This window comes from Lithobates pipiens, unplaced genomic scaffold, assembly GCF_037356315.1.
Source record: "Lithobates pipiens isolate NorthernLeopardFrog02 unplaced genomic scaffold, aLitPip1_a1.2 Scaffold_22, whole genome shotgun sequence".
Taxonomy (NCBI): domain Eukaryota; kingdom Metazoa; phylum Chordata; class Amphibia; order Anura; family Ranidae; genus Lithobates; species Lithobates pipiens.
The window spans coordinates 39,780,567-39,796,015 of record NW_027507784.1 but is presented as its reverse complement, the minus strand read 5'-3'; the positions used below and the strand labels follow the sequence as shown (position 1 = coordinate 39,796,015).

The window sequence follows — 15,449 nt, the reverse complement described above, 5'->3', positions numbered from 1 at the left end:
CCTCATGTTATGGAGATCACTGGAGGGAGGGGGGGAGGTTCTGTAGTCCAGCAAAGGAGAACTCAGGCAAGGCTGACAACACTGCTTGAGATTTCAGTGTAGCAGAGGCAAGCGTTTTCGGCTCAAACGAGGTTAGGAACTCACTGGAGTTCTGGCAAATCAACAAATACTTTTGGTTTTACGTGTCAGATTATTTAGTAGAGCTGCACGATTAATCGTTAAGAATCATTATCGCAATTTTTTTCCCCGTTGCCATTTTGAAAAAAAGTATTTCCCGATTCTTTCTATGCAGAGAATTCTCTTTGCTCTGCTAAAGCCGACAGCCGTCAAAAGAAAGGAAAAAAAAACAAAAAAAAACGGGCAGTCTGCCAAGAATCACAACATTCTTTAGCAGTGGAACTTAAGTATAAACATTGTAACGATTTGTCCTTTAGATCAAAGGAATACACTTTGGTGGTTAAATGAGGGAAGGTTAACCATTTAAGCCCCGGACCATTTGGCTGGCCAAAGACCAGAGCGTTTTTTTTTTTGCGATTCGGCACTGCGTCGCTTTAACTGACAATTGTGCGGTCGTGCGACATGCCTCCCAAACAAAACTGACGTCTTTCTTTTACCACAAATAGAGATTTCTTTTGGTGGTATTTGATCACCCCTGCGGTTTTTTTTTTTTTGCGCAATAAACAAAAAAATTGCGACAATTTTGAAAAAAAAAAAAGCATTATTTTTTACTTTTTTGCTATAATAAATATCCCCAAAAAATATATTACATTTTTTTTATTTTCCTCTGTTTAGATCGATACGTATTCTTCTACATATTTTTGGTAAAAAAAATGGCAATAAGCGTATATTGATTGGTTTGCGCAAAAGTTATAGCTTCTACAAAATAGGGGATAGTTTTATGGCATTTTTATTGATATATATATATTTTTTACTAGTAATGGCGGCGATCAGCAATTTTTATCGTGACTGCACCATTTTGGCGGACACGTTGGACAATTTTGGTGTGATTTTGGGACCATTCACATTTATACAGTGATCAGTGCAATAAAAAATGCATTGATTACTGTGTAAATGTGACTGGCAGTGAAGGGGTTAACCACTAGGTGGCGCTGTAGGAGTTAAGTGTGTCCTAGGGAGTGATTCTAACGGTGGGGGGGCTGTGTGTGACACGTCACTGATCAGCAATCTCGATTACAGGGGGCTGTGATCAGTGTCAGTAGGCAGAACGGAGAGATGCTTGTTTACATCTAGCATTTCCCCGTTCTTCCTCTCCGGGAGACGATCGCGCGTATCCAGAGTCCGCAGGACCCGCGATCACACTCACTGAGCTCCCGGCCGGCCCGCTCCTGCAAGCTGCCTCTTAAAGGGCCACGTACAGGTATGTTAATCTGCCTGTATGTGCCCTTCTGCTGCAGTATACCTGCGTGAGGCGGTCGGGAAGCGGTTCAACACTAAACCTTTTTCTGACATTTGTTGGTTTCAGGTTAAAATCATTATTTTTTTCTAGAAAATGACTTAGAACCTCCAAACATATATATATATATATATATATATATATATATATATATATATATATATATTTTTTTTTTTTTTTAGAGACCCTAGAGAATAAAATGGTGGTTGTTGCAATATTTTATGTCACACTTTATTTGCGCAGCAGTCATTCAAATGCATTTTTTTGGGGAAAAAATTACACTTGATTGAATTAAAAAAACAAAAAACTAACCAGTAAAGTTAGCCCAATTTTTTTTTGTATAATGTGAAAGATTTTACGGCGAGAGAATCGTGATCTTTTTATTCTAAGCCAAAAAATTGTGATTCTCATTTTGGCCAGAACCGTGCAGCTCTGTTATTTAGGCTGCTTTCACACTGGGGCAGGAGCGGCGTCGGCGGTAAAGTGCCGCTATTTTTAGCGGCGCTTTACCGTCGTTTTAGCGGCGGTCTGCGGGCGCTAGCGGGGTGGTTTTAACCCCCGCTAGCGGCCGAAAAAGGGTTAAACCTGCCCGCAAAGCGCCGCTGCAGCGGCGCTTTGCCGGCGGTATTGCTGCGCTGTCCCATTGATTTCAATGGGTAGGAGCGGTTTAGGAGCGGTGAATACACCGCTCATTCACTGCTCCAAAGATGCGGCTAGCAGGACTTTTTTCACCGTCCTGCCAGCGCATCGCTCCAGTGTGAAAGCCCTCCGGCTTTCACACTGGAGTGAAAGGGGCCGGTCTTTTTCAGGCGCTACACAGGCGCTATTTTTAGCGCTGTAACGCCTGAATACCGCCCCAGTGTGAAAGCAGCCTTAGTGGAAGATCTATTTGTGTATTTGGCAGTTCTGTTACAAATCAGTAAGATGTGAATTTTTCCGATTACAGGATGATGGAACTCGGCATTGATAAGCACAGCGGCGCGGTGTGTTTCGGACAGTTGCTGGGCATGTGTGACCACGTTTCACTCACGCTGGGTATGTATCCTCTTAGGACACTCCATATCCAGATACAATGAAGAGAGGCTTACAAATATCTAACAGGATCCTTACTCTCTGTGTGGAAGCAGCGGTCTGTCTGCAGATGTCCAACACACCCCTTGAGGTGTCAATGTTAGGCCTCTTTCACACGGGACGGATCCGTGGCGATTTGCCCCCGTGGACATCCACTTGCTCAGCAGAGATCGTCCCGTCGATCCCCGCTAAGCAGGAAGATGACAGGTCCGCCTCTGCACACTGCGCAAGGATGGACCTGTCACAGGGCCGCTCTCCCCTATGGGAGATCGGGTGACAACGGACCGCAGAGTCCGTCGTCACCCGATCCGCAGACCGATGGAAAAGTAGGTTTTTCCTCTGTCACACTTTTTCAGATGGGATCGGGTCGGATGTCAGCAGACATGTCACCGCTGACATCCGACGCTCCATAGAGGTCTATGGAGCATCCGTTCAAGTCCACCTAAAAAACTGACAGGCGGACCTGAACGGATCATTCGTCTGAAAAAGGCCTTAGAGCTTTCCAATCAGCATTAACTTTACTGCTGGGAGAGATATTGTCAGATTGTGTGTCAGACCAGAGAGACCACGGCTTCCACAAAGAGAGCAAAATGTCCTTCTCTGGAGCATGTGGGTGGAGGGACAGGCTTATCTACTCAGGCTGTGGCTGCTTTTGAGTGAAAAAAAAAATGCAATTAAAAATTATTTTGGTGTACCTGGAATGTAGATAAATTAACCTGAAAGTTCAGTTAGATCAATGTAACAATAAGGGCACTTTCACACTGGGGCGTTGGGGGGCGTTGGGGGGCGTCAGCGTTTTAGCGGTGCCTTTTGGCCACTATCGGGGTGCCTTTAACCCCCGCTTGTGGCCAAAAAAGGGTTAAAGGTGACAGGCAAAGGGCCTGCATGACTTTTTTGACGTCCCGCCAGCGCAGCACCCCAGTGTGAGAGCACTCAGGCTTTCACACTGGAGTGAGAGAAGAGGCGCTCTACATGCAATATTTTTAGCGCTATAGCGCCTCAGTGTGAAAGGGGTCTAATGGATAAAAAAAAAAAGGGCCAGTCCACCCGGATTTTATGTTTTAGTTATAAGTGAAACCTAGTGGGCTGAGCAATTGACTTACTCCAACAGTAAGACTGCATTCACACCTGAGCGTTTTCAGCTCATAAAACGCCCGTAAAAACGCCAGGGAAATGCCTGAAAAACGCTCAACAAGCAAAATCCCATTCATTTCAATGGCAGCTGTTCACAGCTGAGCGTTTTGTCACCTGAAGCAAAACACCAGAAAAACTCTCTAAGCTCAAAAAAGAACATGAGCTTCTTTGGGGCAGATTACAGCGGCAAAAACGCGTGACTTTGATCCCAGATCTGCTCCTATTCTCGTGGGAATTTTGGATGTTCCATCTCCTGTTACATTTGAAATAAATAAAAATACAGCAGAGATGATGGAAATCCCTGATGATGGGCACAGCAGGTGTACAGACCCGGGAACTCAGCACAGGGATGGTGGGAACCCCTCATAATGGGCACAGCAGGTGTACAGACCCCGGAACTCAGCACAGGGATGGTGGGAACCCCTCATAATGGGCACAGCGGGTGTACAGAGCTGGGAACTCAGCCCAGGGATGGTTGGAACTCCTCATAATGGGCACAGCAGGTGTACAGACCTGAGAACTCAGCACAGGGATGGTGGGAACCCCTCATAATGGGCACAGCAGGTGTACAGACCCGGGAACTCAGCACAGGGATGGTGGGAACCCCTCATAATGGGCACAGCAGGTGTACAGACCCAGGCACTCAGCCCAGGGATGGTGGGAACCCCTCATAATGAGCACAGCGGGTGTACAGAGCTGGGAACTCAGCCCAGGGATGGTGGGAACCCCTCATAATGGGCACAGCAGGTGTACAGACCCAGGCACTCAGCCCAGGGATGGTGGGAACCCCTCATAATGAGCACAGCGGGTGTACAGAGCTGGGAACTCAGCCCAGGGATGGTGGGAACCCCTCATAATGGGCACAGCAGGTGTACAGACCCAGGCACTCAGCCCAGGGATGGTGGGAACCCCTCATAATGAGCACAGCGGGTGTACAGAGCTGGGAACTCAGCCCAGGGATGGTGGGAACCCCTCATAATGGGCACAGCGGGTGTACAGAGCTGGGAACTCAGCCCAGGGATGGTTGGAACTCCTCATAATGGGCACAGCAGGTGTACAGACCCGAGAACTCAGCACAGGGATGGTGGGAACCCCTCATAATGGGCACAGCAGGTGTACAGACCCGGGAACTCAGCACAGGGATGGTGGGAACCCCTCATAATGGGCACAGCGGGTGTACAGACCCGGGAACTCAGCACAGGGATGGTGGGAACCCCTCATAATGGGCACAGCAGGTGTACAGACCCGGGAACTCAGCACAGGGATGGTAGGTATCCTCACAATGGGCACGTCAGGTGTGCAGGCCCAGTACCCAGCATAGGGTTGGTGGGAACCCCTCATAATGGGCACAGAAGGTGTACAGAAATGGGAACTCCCAGACGAAACTGTCAGCATCTACCAACAAGTTTGTGTGAACTGGATCTTTGAAAGGTATGATCCAAAGAGCATTGGGCTCCGGGCTTTTTTCTCTCTCTGTACCTTATTTGATTTAATAGATATATTATATATTATTCTATTCTCCATTTTTTGCACTCCATATTTTACTTATTTCTATCCCTCCTCCAGGTCAGGCAGGCTATTTGGTGTATAAGTCTATTCCATATGGATCAGTGGATTCAGTGCTGCCCTATCTGATCCGGAGGGCCCAAGAGAACCAGAGTGTCCTGCAAGGGATCCGAAAGGAGAGAGACCTCTTACATAAAGAGTGGAGGAGACGTCTGTTTGGCCGAAACTAGAACCATCCAACAGGGGACCTGAGACCCCCCCAGACAGGAGGGGGATATTACAGGGGACTTTGTAGGTACAATACCCATCCTAAAGGGTTCCCCTGGAAGGATTCTCATCATCCCGAGCACAGAGTTCAGAGTCTAAAGTTCTGCTCACTGATGTTGTCTTTTTCTGTGTTACACTCAGAAATGTATTTCGTATCTATCCTGCCTTATATGATGGTACCATTTTCTACAAGCTCTGCCCCAATGTGTCATGTGATTATTTCAGAAAACCTTTTTCTAGAATGGGCTTTTGGGGACAGCATGGGGTTTGCTTTATGTTACTTACCCGCCGCCTACCACCTTCTTACTGCAGCAGGATGGCTCCGCTGCGCTGGATCGTGTACTTGTATGTGGTCCAGCATTTCTGGCCAAGGACCGCTGTCATTTACTACAGCAGAAGTTGGTTTGCAGGTCCTGGCCAATGATTTATGGTTTGGGCCTGCTGAGCGGCTTAGCGAATGACAGTGCAGAGCCCTGTGTTTATTAACAACACAGAGTTCTGTACACAGAGCAGAAATGGGATTGTGTTTTCTCCCTGCTTTGCACAGCCGCATCTATTAGTAAAAGCAGCACACATTACACACTGTTAGGCACACAGTTAACCCCTTGATAGCCCCTAGATGTTAACCCCTTCCCAACAAATGTCATTAGTACAGTGACAGTGTATAGTATTATCACTGATCACTGTATTAGTGTCACTGGAGATGTCAGTGTCAGTTACTTAATTCCCACTCAGTGTCAGTTAGTGTCAGATTTTCTGCCACACCACTATAAGTCACTGATCACCGCCATTACATAGTTACATAGTTGGTGAGGTTGAAAAAAGACACAAGCTATGTGTGTGATTATATGTCAGTATTACATTGAATATCCCTGTATGTTGTGGTCTATCTATGCTCCCCGCTAAGACCACCGCCTGTGGAAGGGAATTCCACATCCTGCCCACTCTTACAGTAAAGAACCCTCTACGTAGTTTAAGGTTAAACCTCTTTTCTTCTAATTTTATTGAGTGGCCACGAGTTTTGTTAAACTCTCCCGCGAAAACTCTCCCTGGCTGTGTCCCCCCTGCTCTTTAGACCCTCCTTGTACTCCCTGGCTCTGCCCCCATTTCTCCAGCACCCTGTGCTCTCCGGCCCCTCCTTGTGCTCCCTGGCGCCTCCCCCCAGTGCTTTCCGGTACCCCCCTGCTCTCCACTCCAATTCTTTCTGCCCCCCCCTGCTCTCAAGCTCCGCTCCCCTGCTCTCAAGCTCCACCCCCCCAGTGCTCTCCAGCCCCCACCCCTCCTGTTCTCTCCACCTTAACCAGTGCTCTCGCCCCCCCCCCCCAGCACTCTCCAGCTCCTCCCTGCTCTTTGTCCCCCCCTCCGGTGCTCTCACAGACTGGGACATAGGGAACAGGAGGGGCTGCAGACAGGGATAGGGCTAGGGATCTCTCTCACCCCCCTTTCCCTCAACCCCCTCTTTCTCACCTCCCCCTCTCTCTCTCTCTCTCTCTCTCTCTCTCTCTCCCCCTTCTCTCTCTTACCACCTGTCACCCCTCTCTCTCCCCTCACTCCCTCTCCCCCTTCCTCTCTTCCTCTCTCTCCCCCTTCCTCTCTCTCCCTCCCCCCTCACTCCCCCTTCCTCTCTCCCCCCTCACTCCCTCTCCCCCCTTCCTTTTTCTCCCCCCTTCCTCTCTCTCTCCCCCCTCACTCCCTCTTCCCCATTCCTCCCTCTCCCCCCTTCCTCTCTCTCTCTCCCCCCTCACTCCCTCTCCCCCTTCCTCTCTCTCTCTCTCCCCCTTCTCTCTCTTACCACCTGTCACCCCTCTCTCTCCCCTCACTCCCTCTCCCCCTTCCTCTCTCTCCCCCTTCCTCTCTCTCTCTCCCCCCTCACTCCCTCTTCCCCTTCCTCTCTCTCCCCCCTTCCTCTCTCTCTCTCCCCCCTCACTCCCTCTTCCCCATTCCTCTCTCTCCCCCCTCACTCCCTCTCCCCCCTTCCCCTCTCTCCCTCCCCCTCACTCCCCTATCCTTCCCTGCTCTTTCTCCCCTTCCTCTGTCACCCTTCATTCTCTCACCCCGTCTCTCTCTCACACAACCCATCTCCCTCTCCATCCTCTCTGTCACCCCCGTCTCTTTCTCTCTCTCTCACCACACTCCTCTCTTACCCCTTCTCACCACTCCCTCTCCTCTCCCCCCTTCCCTTCCCCCTCTCCTCCCTTCCTCCTCCCCTCTCCCCCCTCTCTTCATACCCCTCTCTCTCTCACCCACTCTCCCTCCCCCTCACAATCTCTTGCTCCCCCTCTCTCTCCCCCTCCCCCACCCCCCTCTCTCTCTCCCTCCCTCTGTGGATGTGGAATGACTCAGTGACACCCCCTCCCCATTCTCCCAAGGCACGGGAAATTAGAGGGGTTGCCACCTTGCTGGGTCCCAGATTTTTTTTGGGCTGCATATGTCTGATGGGTGAGGTGGGTGCCCTGGAAGTGGTGCTGATGAACTGTGTGCTAGATCCGTGCATCTTTTTGCAGTCATTTTTATTGCTTGAATTTTTTTCCCATTATAGGTGTGAGTGGGGCCTCATGTGTAAGTTTCGCCTAATGCCGCGTACACATGACCGGACTTTCCGGCGGACTAGGTCCGACAGTCTTCCCAATGGACTTTGGTCAGAGTTCCGACGGACTTGGCCACACACAATCACACCAAAGTCCGACGGATTCGAACGTGATGACGTACGACTGGACTAGATTAAGGAAGTTCATAGCCAGTAGCCAATAGCTGCCCTAGCGTCGGCTTTTGTCTGTCGGACCAGCATACACACGGACGGATTTCTCCATAGGAACTGGGACCGGCGGAGTTCCAGCCGAAAAATATGAAACGTGTTCTATTTCTAAAGTCCTCAGATTTTTGGATAGCAAAGGTCCGATGGAGCCCACACACGACTGAATTGTCAGATGGATTTGTTCCGTCGGACCTTTGCTGTTGAAAAGTCCAGTCGTTTGTACGCGGCACTAGGCCTCACAAAGCCTAAAGCCGCCTCTGCCCAGAACTGGACAGCATACGCCAGGTGCAGCCGGACCAGAGTCTTGGAGAGCATGACAATATTCTGTTGGCATTGCATGCCATTGCCAAGCCTATCATCTTCTAGGACCCCCAGGTCCTTTTCCATCCTAGATTCCACCAGAGGTTCTCCCCCCCAGTGTATAGATTGCATTCAAATTTTTGCCACCCAAATTAAATTTTTCTACATTGAACCTCATTTGCCATGTAGTTGCCCACCCCATTCATTTGTTCAGATCTTCTTGCAAGGTTATTGCCCTGCTTAGCTTAGTATCGTCTGCAAATACAGAGCTTGAACTGTTTCCCCCCTCCTCATCCTCCAGGTCGTTTATGAACAAAATAAATAGGATTGGTCCCAGCACAGAACCCTGGGGGACCCCACTACTAGTATATAAAAAAAAAAAATTCCCATATATATATACCATAGTTTGTAGACGCTATAACTTTCACGCAAACCAATCAATTATTGGGATTTTTTACCAAAGACATGAAGCAGAATACATTTTGACCTAAATTTATAAAGAAATTAGATTTTTTTTTTTTTTATTGGATATGTTTTATAGCTGAAAGTAAAAAAAATATTTCAAAATTTTTGGTCTTTTTTTGTTGATATAATAACAATTAAAAACGCAGTGGTGATCAAATCCCACCAAAAGAAAGTTCTATTTGTGTGAAAATTTTCTATAAATGTCTATAATTTTCTTAAACTGTATTTAGATTTTACATTTCTATAAATTTAATTTGTATAGTGTTGCATGACCGCGCAATCGACAGGTAAAGTTGCGCAGTGCTGAATAGCAAGAAATCGTCTGGTCATGAATGGGGTAAAACCTTCCGGAGGTTAAGTGGTTACTGTATGGAGCACCAGACAAAGAGAGAAAAAAATCATAACAAAGATCTCCTCTACCAGTGTTGCCAACCTACCAGATTGAAATTTACTGACACAACATCCAAAATTTACTGGCACAGTCAAGTTTTTACTGCCATTTCGAAAAGTTACCAAATGACTGTTTTATGTGCAAATTTCAGTATTTAGACAACAAGTACAATATGAAGTCAGCAATATGATTTAGGTAGATAAAAACATATTTCTTATTTTATTTTCGATGCAAGGCCTCTTGCACAATGCAGCTTGAAAAAGCTCAGTACAGCTTTTTATTACTGAGCTAAAATACAGCTTATTAATTGTAATGTACTTATGCACAGTGGCGTAACTAGAACCTCCAGGGCCCCGGTGCAAGAAACCATGGAGGGCCCCCCTGACCTCCAGCCAGGGCTCTTCCCACTGATCCCGGGGGTAGCAGGACCTGGATAGCAGGGGGAACAAATCCCCTCCATTTTCCTCCTGCAGTCACTTAATGCCCATCAGAGAGACAGGAGGAGAAGCAGACTTTTAGTGGCCACAGTAGAAAAATTGAGGGGATTTGTTCCTCTAAATGCCCCCTGCCCCCATCCAGGTGTTCATGGGCAATTGTGACCCCTGTAGTTACGCCCCTGGGATGAGTGGCAGTGGTGGTAGTGGGATTATTGACAGCAGTGGTGGTTGAGGAGGGATAGGATCAGTGGCATCCGTGGTGGGGGATGGGATGAGTGGCAGAGGTGGGGAGGATGGAATCAATGGCAGCGGTGGTGGTTTGGTGGGGATGGGATCAGTAGTAGCGGTGGTGGTGGGGGAATGGGATGAGTGTCAGTGGTGAGGGGGGGTGGGATCAGTGGCAAAGGGTTGTGGTTGGGGGGGTGGGATCAGTGATAGGGGGGTTGAATGGGATGAATTGCAGATGTGGAGGTGGGAATGAGATCAGTGGAAAGGGTGATGGTTGGGGGGGTGGAGGGGGATGGAATGGGATGAGTGGCAGTGGTGGTGGGAGGATGGGATCTGTGGTGAGGGTGGTCGTTGGGGGGGTGGGATGGGATGAGTGGTGGGGAGGGGAATGGTATCAGTGGCAAGGATGGTGGTTGCAGGATGGGATCAGTGGCAGCAGCGGTCATGGTGGGGTGGATCAGTGACAGTAGTGGTCATCATGGGGTGGATCAGTGGTTGTGGTGGTTTGGGGGGTATTGGTGGTGGTGGTGGGGGGGACGGGGAATCAGTGGCAGTTGTGGTGGTGTGTGGGGGTATCATTGGCAGTTGTGGTGGTGTGTGGGGGTATCAGTGGCAGTTGTGGTGGTGTGGGGGGTATCGGTGGCAGTTGTGGTGGTGTGTGGGGGTATCAGTGGTGGTGTGGGGGGTATCGTGGCAGTGGTGGTGGTGTGTGGGGGTATCAGTGGCAGCAGTGGTGGTGTGGGGGTATCAGTGGCAGTAGTGGTGGTGTGGGGGTATCAGTGCAGCAGTGGTGGTCCGGGGGGTATCAGTGGCAGCAGTGGTGGTGCGGGGGGTATCAGTGGCAGCAGTGGTGGTGCGGGGGGTATCAGTGGCAGCAGTGGTGGTGCGGGGGGTATCAGTGGCAGCAGTGGAGGGGGTATCAGTGGCAGTAGTGGTGGTGCGGGGGGTATCAGTGGCAGCAGTGGTGGTCCGGGGGGTATCAGTGGCAGCAGTGGTGGTCCGGGGGTATCAGTGGCAGCAGTGGTGGTGCGGGGGGTATCAGTGGCAGCAGTGGTGGTGCGGGGGGTATCAGTGGCAGTAGTGGTGTAGAGGGGGTATCGGTGGCAGTAGTGGTGTGGAGGGGTATCGGTGGCAGTAGTGGTGTGGAGGGGGTATCGGTGGCAGTAGTGGTGTGGAGGGGGTATCGGTGGCAGTAGTGGTGTGGAGGGGGTATCGGTGGCAGTAGTGGTGTGGAGGGGGTATCGGTGGCAGTAGTGGTGTGGAGGGGGTATCAGTGGCAGTGTTGTTATTAAGTGATGGTGCCACTCACTTGCAGATCACTTCATTCCTCCTCCTTGCTCGGTCTTGCTTGGGCGAGCAGAGAGGCTGAGCAGAGCCTGTGAGTGAAGGTGTGGCCGGAGAAGAGAAGATGGGCGGAGACTGTGAGTGTAGGTGTGGCCGGAGAAGAGAAGATGGGCGGGGACTGTGAGTGAAGGTGTGGCCGGAGAAGAGAAGATGGGCGGAGACTTGAGTGAAGGTGTGGCCGGAGAAGAGAAGATGGGCGGAGACTGTGCGGGCAGAGAGGATGGGCGAAGCGGACGGGGACTGTCCCCGTGGTGCTGGAGCAGAGGATGGGAGGGGAGGATGGGCGGAGCAGCTGGAAAGGGTGGGCGGAGCTTACCGGGACTCTGTGTAAATTACTATCTCCCGGGCGGCAGCGGGCCCCCCCACAGTGGCGGAACTCAAGGGCCCAGTCGCAAATGCGACTGGTGCGACCGTGATAATTCCGCTACTGCTTATGCACACATAGTTACATAGTTAGTAAGGTTGAATAAAGACACCAGTCCATCCAGTTCAACCTGAGTGAGTGTCTACAATTGTCCCTATCCCTGTACATTGTACACTCACATCAGTCCCTACCCTAAAAGAGCCCACAATCCAAAGTCCCCATTCATATACTAGGGCCAATTTTGGACAGAAGCCAATTAACCTACCTGCATGTCTTTGGAGTGTGGGAGGAAACCCACGCAGGCACAGGGAGAACATGCAAACTCCAGGCAGGCAGTGTCGTGGTTGGGATTTGAACCAGCGACCCTTTTTACTGCTAGGTAAAAGAGTGCTGAGGTTAGAAAGGGAAATAGACTTGGCGCTATGCCTTTGGTTTGTAAAAAGTATAAATTATAATTTGTATACATTTTCCAGCGTGCTGGTAAGTGATAAAAAACTATTTATTTAAATTTAATCTATTTATGCCCACCAATAGTCTCTAATGGTTTTTTATATACAAAAAGAAACGGAAAGAAAACATATGCACCTATATAAATGTCATAAAGTGCTAACAAACCATAAATGAACATGCAATTACTATGATTGGTAATAAAGTGCAAGTGCCAACTATGCAAAAAATCACACGTGAAGTTTGAGTATTAAAATTCAAAACCATTTGGAACAGATATTCCTATAATTCATTTTCAGGTGAAGTGTCATATATCAATTAGTGAGAGATCTTACTATTGTGACTGATGTGACTGATAACCAGTGAAAAAATGAAAAGGAATAAAATATATAAAAGTGAAAAAATTGAAAAAATAGTAATATGATGAACAGTGAAAAATCTTCCGTGAGTGTCTTCAAAAAAGTGTGTCTACAATTGCTGCTCCCAGTGCACAGTGACTGCTAATGTGATTGCTCTCACCAGAGGTATTTCCCCATCCGGGGTGGATCAGCCTCCACAGTATAAGCCACTGTGTTGCTCTCTGGCTTTTTTCTGCTGTGGTCCTGGGGGTCGCCCGTTCCTCCGTTGGTGTAGCGTGCCACGTTATATGCAACAAGGAAGAGGCATATCCATAGTGTAGTACGTATGAAAAGGAGTTTTATTTGTAAAACAATTAAAATTACTCACAAACATTCGTTCATCAAACGCTTTGTTGTGGTAACAGAATTTAAAAATCCCGCCCGGCCGTATTGCCATCTGAGTAAGAGGTATACGCTGTCTGGCCACGCCCTACGCGTTTCATCATTCAGACGTCTTTTGGAGCGCTCTTCTTGAGGCAAGAACACTCCGGAGTCTTTCCAGAGGAAAAGACACCCCAGGATCTTCCAGAGGCAAAAACACCCCAGGGTCTTCTGGAGGCAAAAACACCCCAGGGTCTTCCAGAGGCAAAAAGACCCCAGGGGGTCTTCCGCAGGTAAAAGCACCCGGGGTCTTCCAGGGGCAAAAACACCCCGGGTCTTTCAGAGGCAAAAATACCCCGGAGTTTTCGGCAGGCAAAAACACCCTGGGATCTTCAGTAGGCAAAAACACCCCGGGATCTTCCGCAGGCAAAAACCCCCCGGGGTCTTCTGTAGGCAAAAACACAATGGGGCCTTCTGGAGGCAAAAACACAATGGGGTCATCTGGAGGCAAAAACACAATGGAGTCTTCCACAGGCAAAAACACCCTGGGGCATGCCGGAGACAAAAAACACTCTGGGGTCTGTCAGGAGGCAAAAACATCATGAGATCAGCAGAAGACAGAAACATTATAGGGTCAGTGGGAGGCAAAAACACCCTGGGGTCAGTCAGAGGCAAAAACATCACTGGGTCAGCAGGAGGCAAAAAAATCCTGGGGTCGGCCGGAGTTAAAAACATCACTGGGTCAGTGGGAGGCAAAAACACCTTGGGGTCAGCCAGGGGCAAAAACACATTGGGATCAGTGGGAGACAAAAACATCAAAGAGTCAGCACGAGGCAAAAACATCATGGGGTCTGCCAGAGGCAAAAACACCCTGGGGTTAGCCAGGGGCAAAAACACCCTGGGGTCCACAGGAGGCAAAAACATCACGGTGTCTGACGGAGGCAAAAACACCCTGGGGTCAGCCAGAGGCAAAAACTCCCCAGGGTCAGCAGAAAGCTAAATGCTCCAGCAGAAGGCAAGAGTGCCCCAGGGTCAGCAGGTAGAAAAAATACTCCAGCATCAGTGGAAGACAAAAGCAACCCAACATCAATGGAAGTAAAAAATGCTGAGGCATCAGGGTGAGGCAAAAATGCCCCAGGGTCAGCAGGGAGCAAAAACACCCTGGGGTCCGCATGAGGCAAGAAAAAAAAACGCCATGGCGTCGGTGGAAGGGGAATGGGTGCAGCACTGGACAGAGGTCTGGCTTTTTACAGAAACTAATAAAATGGTGGGGACATGGGTAGGGTTGCCACCTCATCCCTTTAAACCCGAACACATATGAATTACACGGGTTCTGTGGCTGATTAAACCAACTAACTTACCAACCAACTTACAACCAACTTTGACCTACAGGTAAGCCTAGATTAAGGCTTACCTGTGGGTCCAAGAAATATCTCCTAAACCTACACGGTTTAGGAGATATTTACCCGAAAACAGCCGTAGACAGCGGCGCGCAGGCGCACTGGGGCAGGCCACAGATCGTGGCGATATGCCGCAAGTGTCGGCTCCCGTGCGCATGCGAGGGAGTGACGTCATCGCGGCTCTGGCGAATCACAGCGCCGGAGCCGCGAGACCCGGAAGTCGCTCTGGGATCCATGGCAGCAGCGAAGAGGAAGACAGAGGACGGCTTCGGGGGCTTCGTTCTCAGGTAAGTTATTCATAATGAGCTAGTATGCTATGCATACTAGCTCATTATGTGTTTGTCTTGCAGGATTTTTTTTTCGGGATTTTTTTAAAAGGGTTTCCAACCACTTTAAGGTGGTAATTAAACTCACTTGGTGCCTTATTAAATTTGCCCCAGAACCTGTGTAATTTAATATGTGTTCGGTAAGGATGAGCTCAGGCGTGTTTGCATGGTCCACGCACGGAGCCCGCTAGGAAGTCGGCGCAGTTCTGCGCTAATCACAGGCAGTGAGACATTGTCCAATCTCTGCAGCCGCGCTTCGGGACAATGTCTCACTGCCTGTGATTAGCGCTGCGCTGTGCCGACTTCCTGGCGGGCTCCGCACGTGGACCATGCAAACACGCCTGAGCTCATCCTTAGTGTTCGGGTTTAAAGGGATGAGGTGTCAATATAAATCGTGAATAATAATAATAGACATGGGATGGGTCAGCAGGACCTCTGGATTTTTTTCACATCCCGGGACAATCCCGCAGACACTGGGATGGTTGGGAAGTATGTATAGTGTAAATTCAGAATGAACCCTCCGCACACTGCTGTACACCCTTCACAGAACATTTAGACCCCTTTCACACTGGGGCGTTTTTCAGGCGTTTTTCAGGCGTTTTAGCGTTAAAAAAAGCGCCTATAAAGCGCTTGAAAGAAGCCTCATCTGCAGTCCCAATGTGAAAGCCCAAGTGCTTTAAGAACCCTTTCACAATGTCAGCGCCCGAAAAACGATTGTAAAGCGCCGCTTAAACTAGCAGCGCTTTACCAGCATTTTTCGAGCGTTATTGGGGCGCTTTTAACCCCTGCTAGTGGCCAAATAAAGGGTTAAAAGCGCCCACAAAACGCTGCTGCCAATAGCGTTTTTCTGGCGTTTTACAGGCGCTTCCCATTGATTTCAA

At 49.3% G+C, this 15,449-nt stretch overlaps 1 protein-coding gene across 2 annotated transcripts in view; it reads left to right on the top strand.

Annotated features, from left to right (window-relative positions):
• The window catches only part of PRODH2 (proline dehydrogenase 2), a 32,813-nt gene extending 23,799 nt beyond the window's left edge, over window positions 1-9,014 (top strand). For both annotated transcript variants that reach the window (XM_077447425.1, XM_077447424.1), the window contains exons 9-10: window positions 2,361-2,449; window positions 5,186-9,014. In XM_077447425.1, the coding sequence (XP_077303551.1) occupies window positions 2,361-2,449; window positions 5,186-5,355 (259 nt within the window). In that variant the 3' untranslated portion in view covers window positions 5,356-9,014. The remainder of the gene's footprint in view (window positions 1-2,360; window positions 2,450-5,185) is intronic.
• Window positions 9,015-15,449: the final 6,435 nt, after the last annotated feature.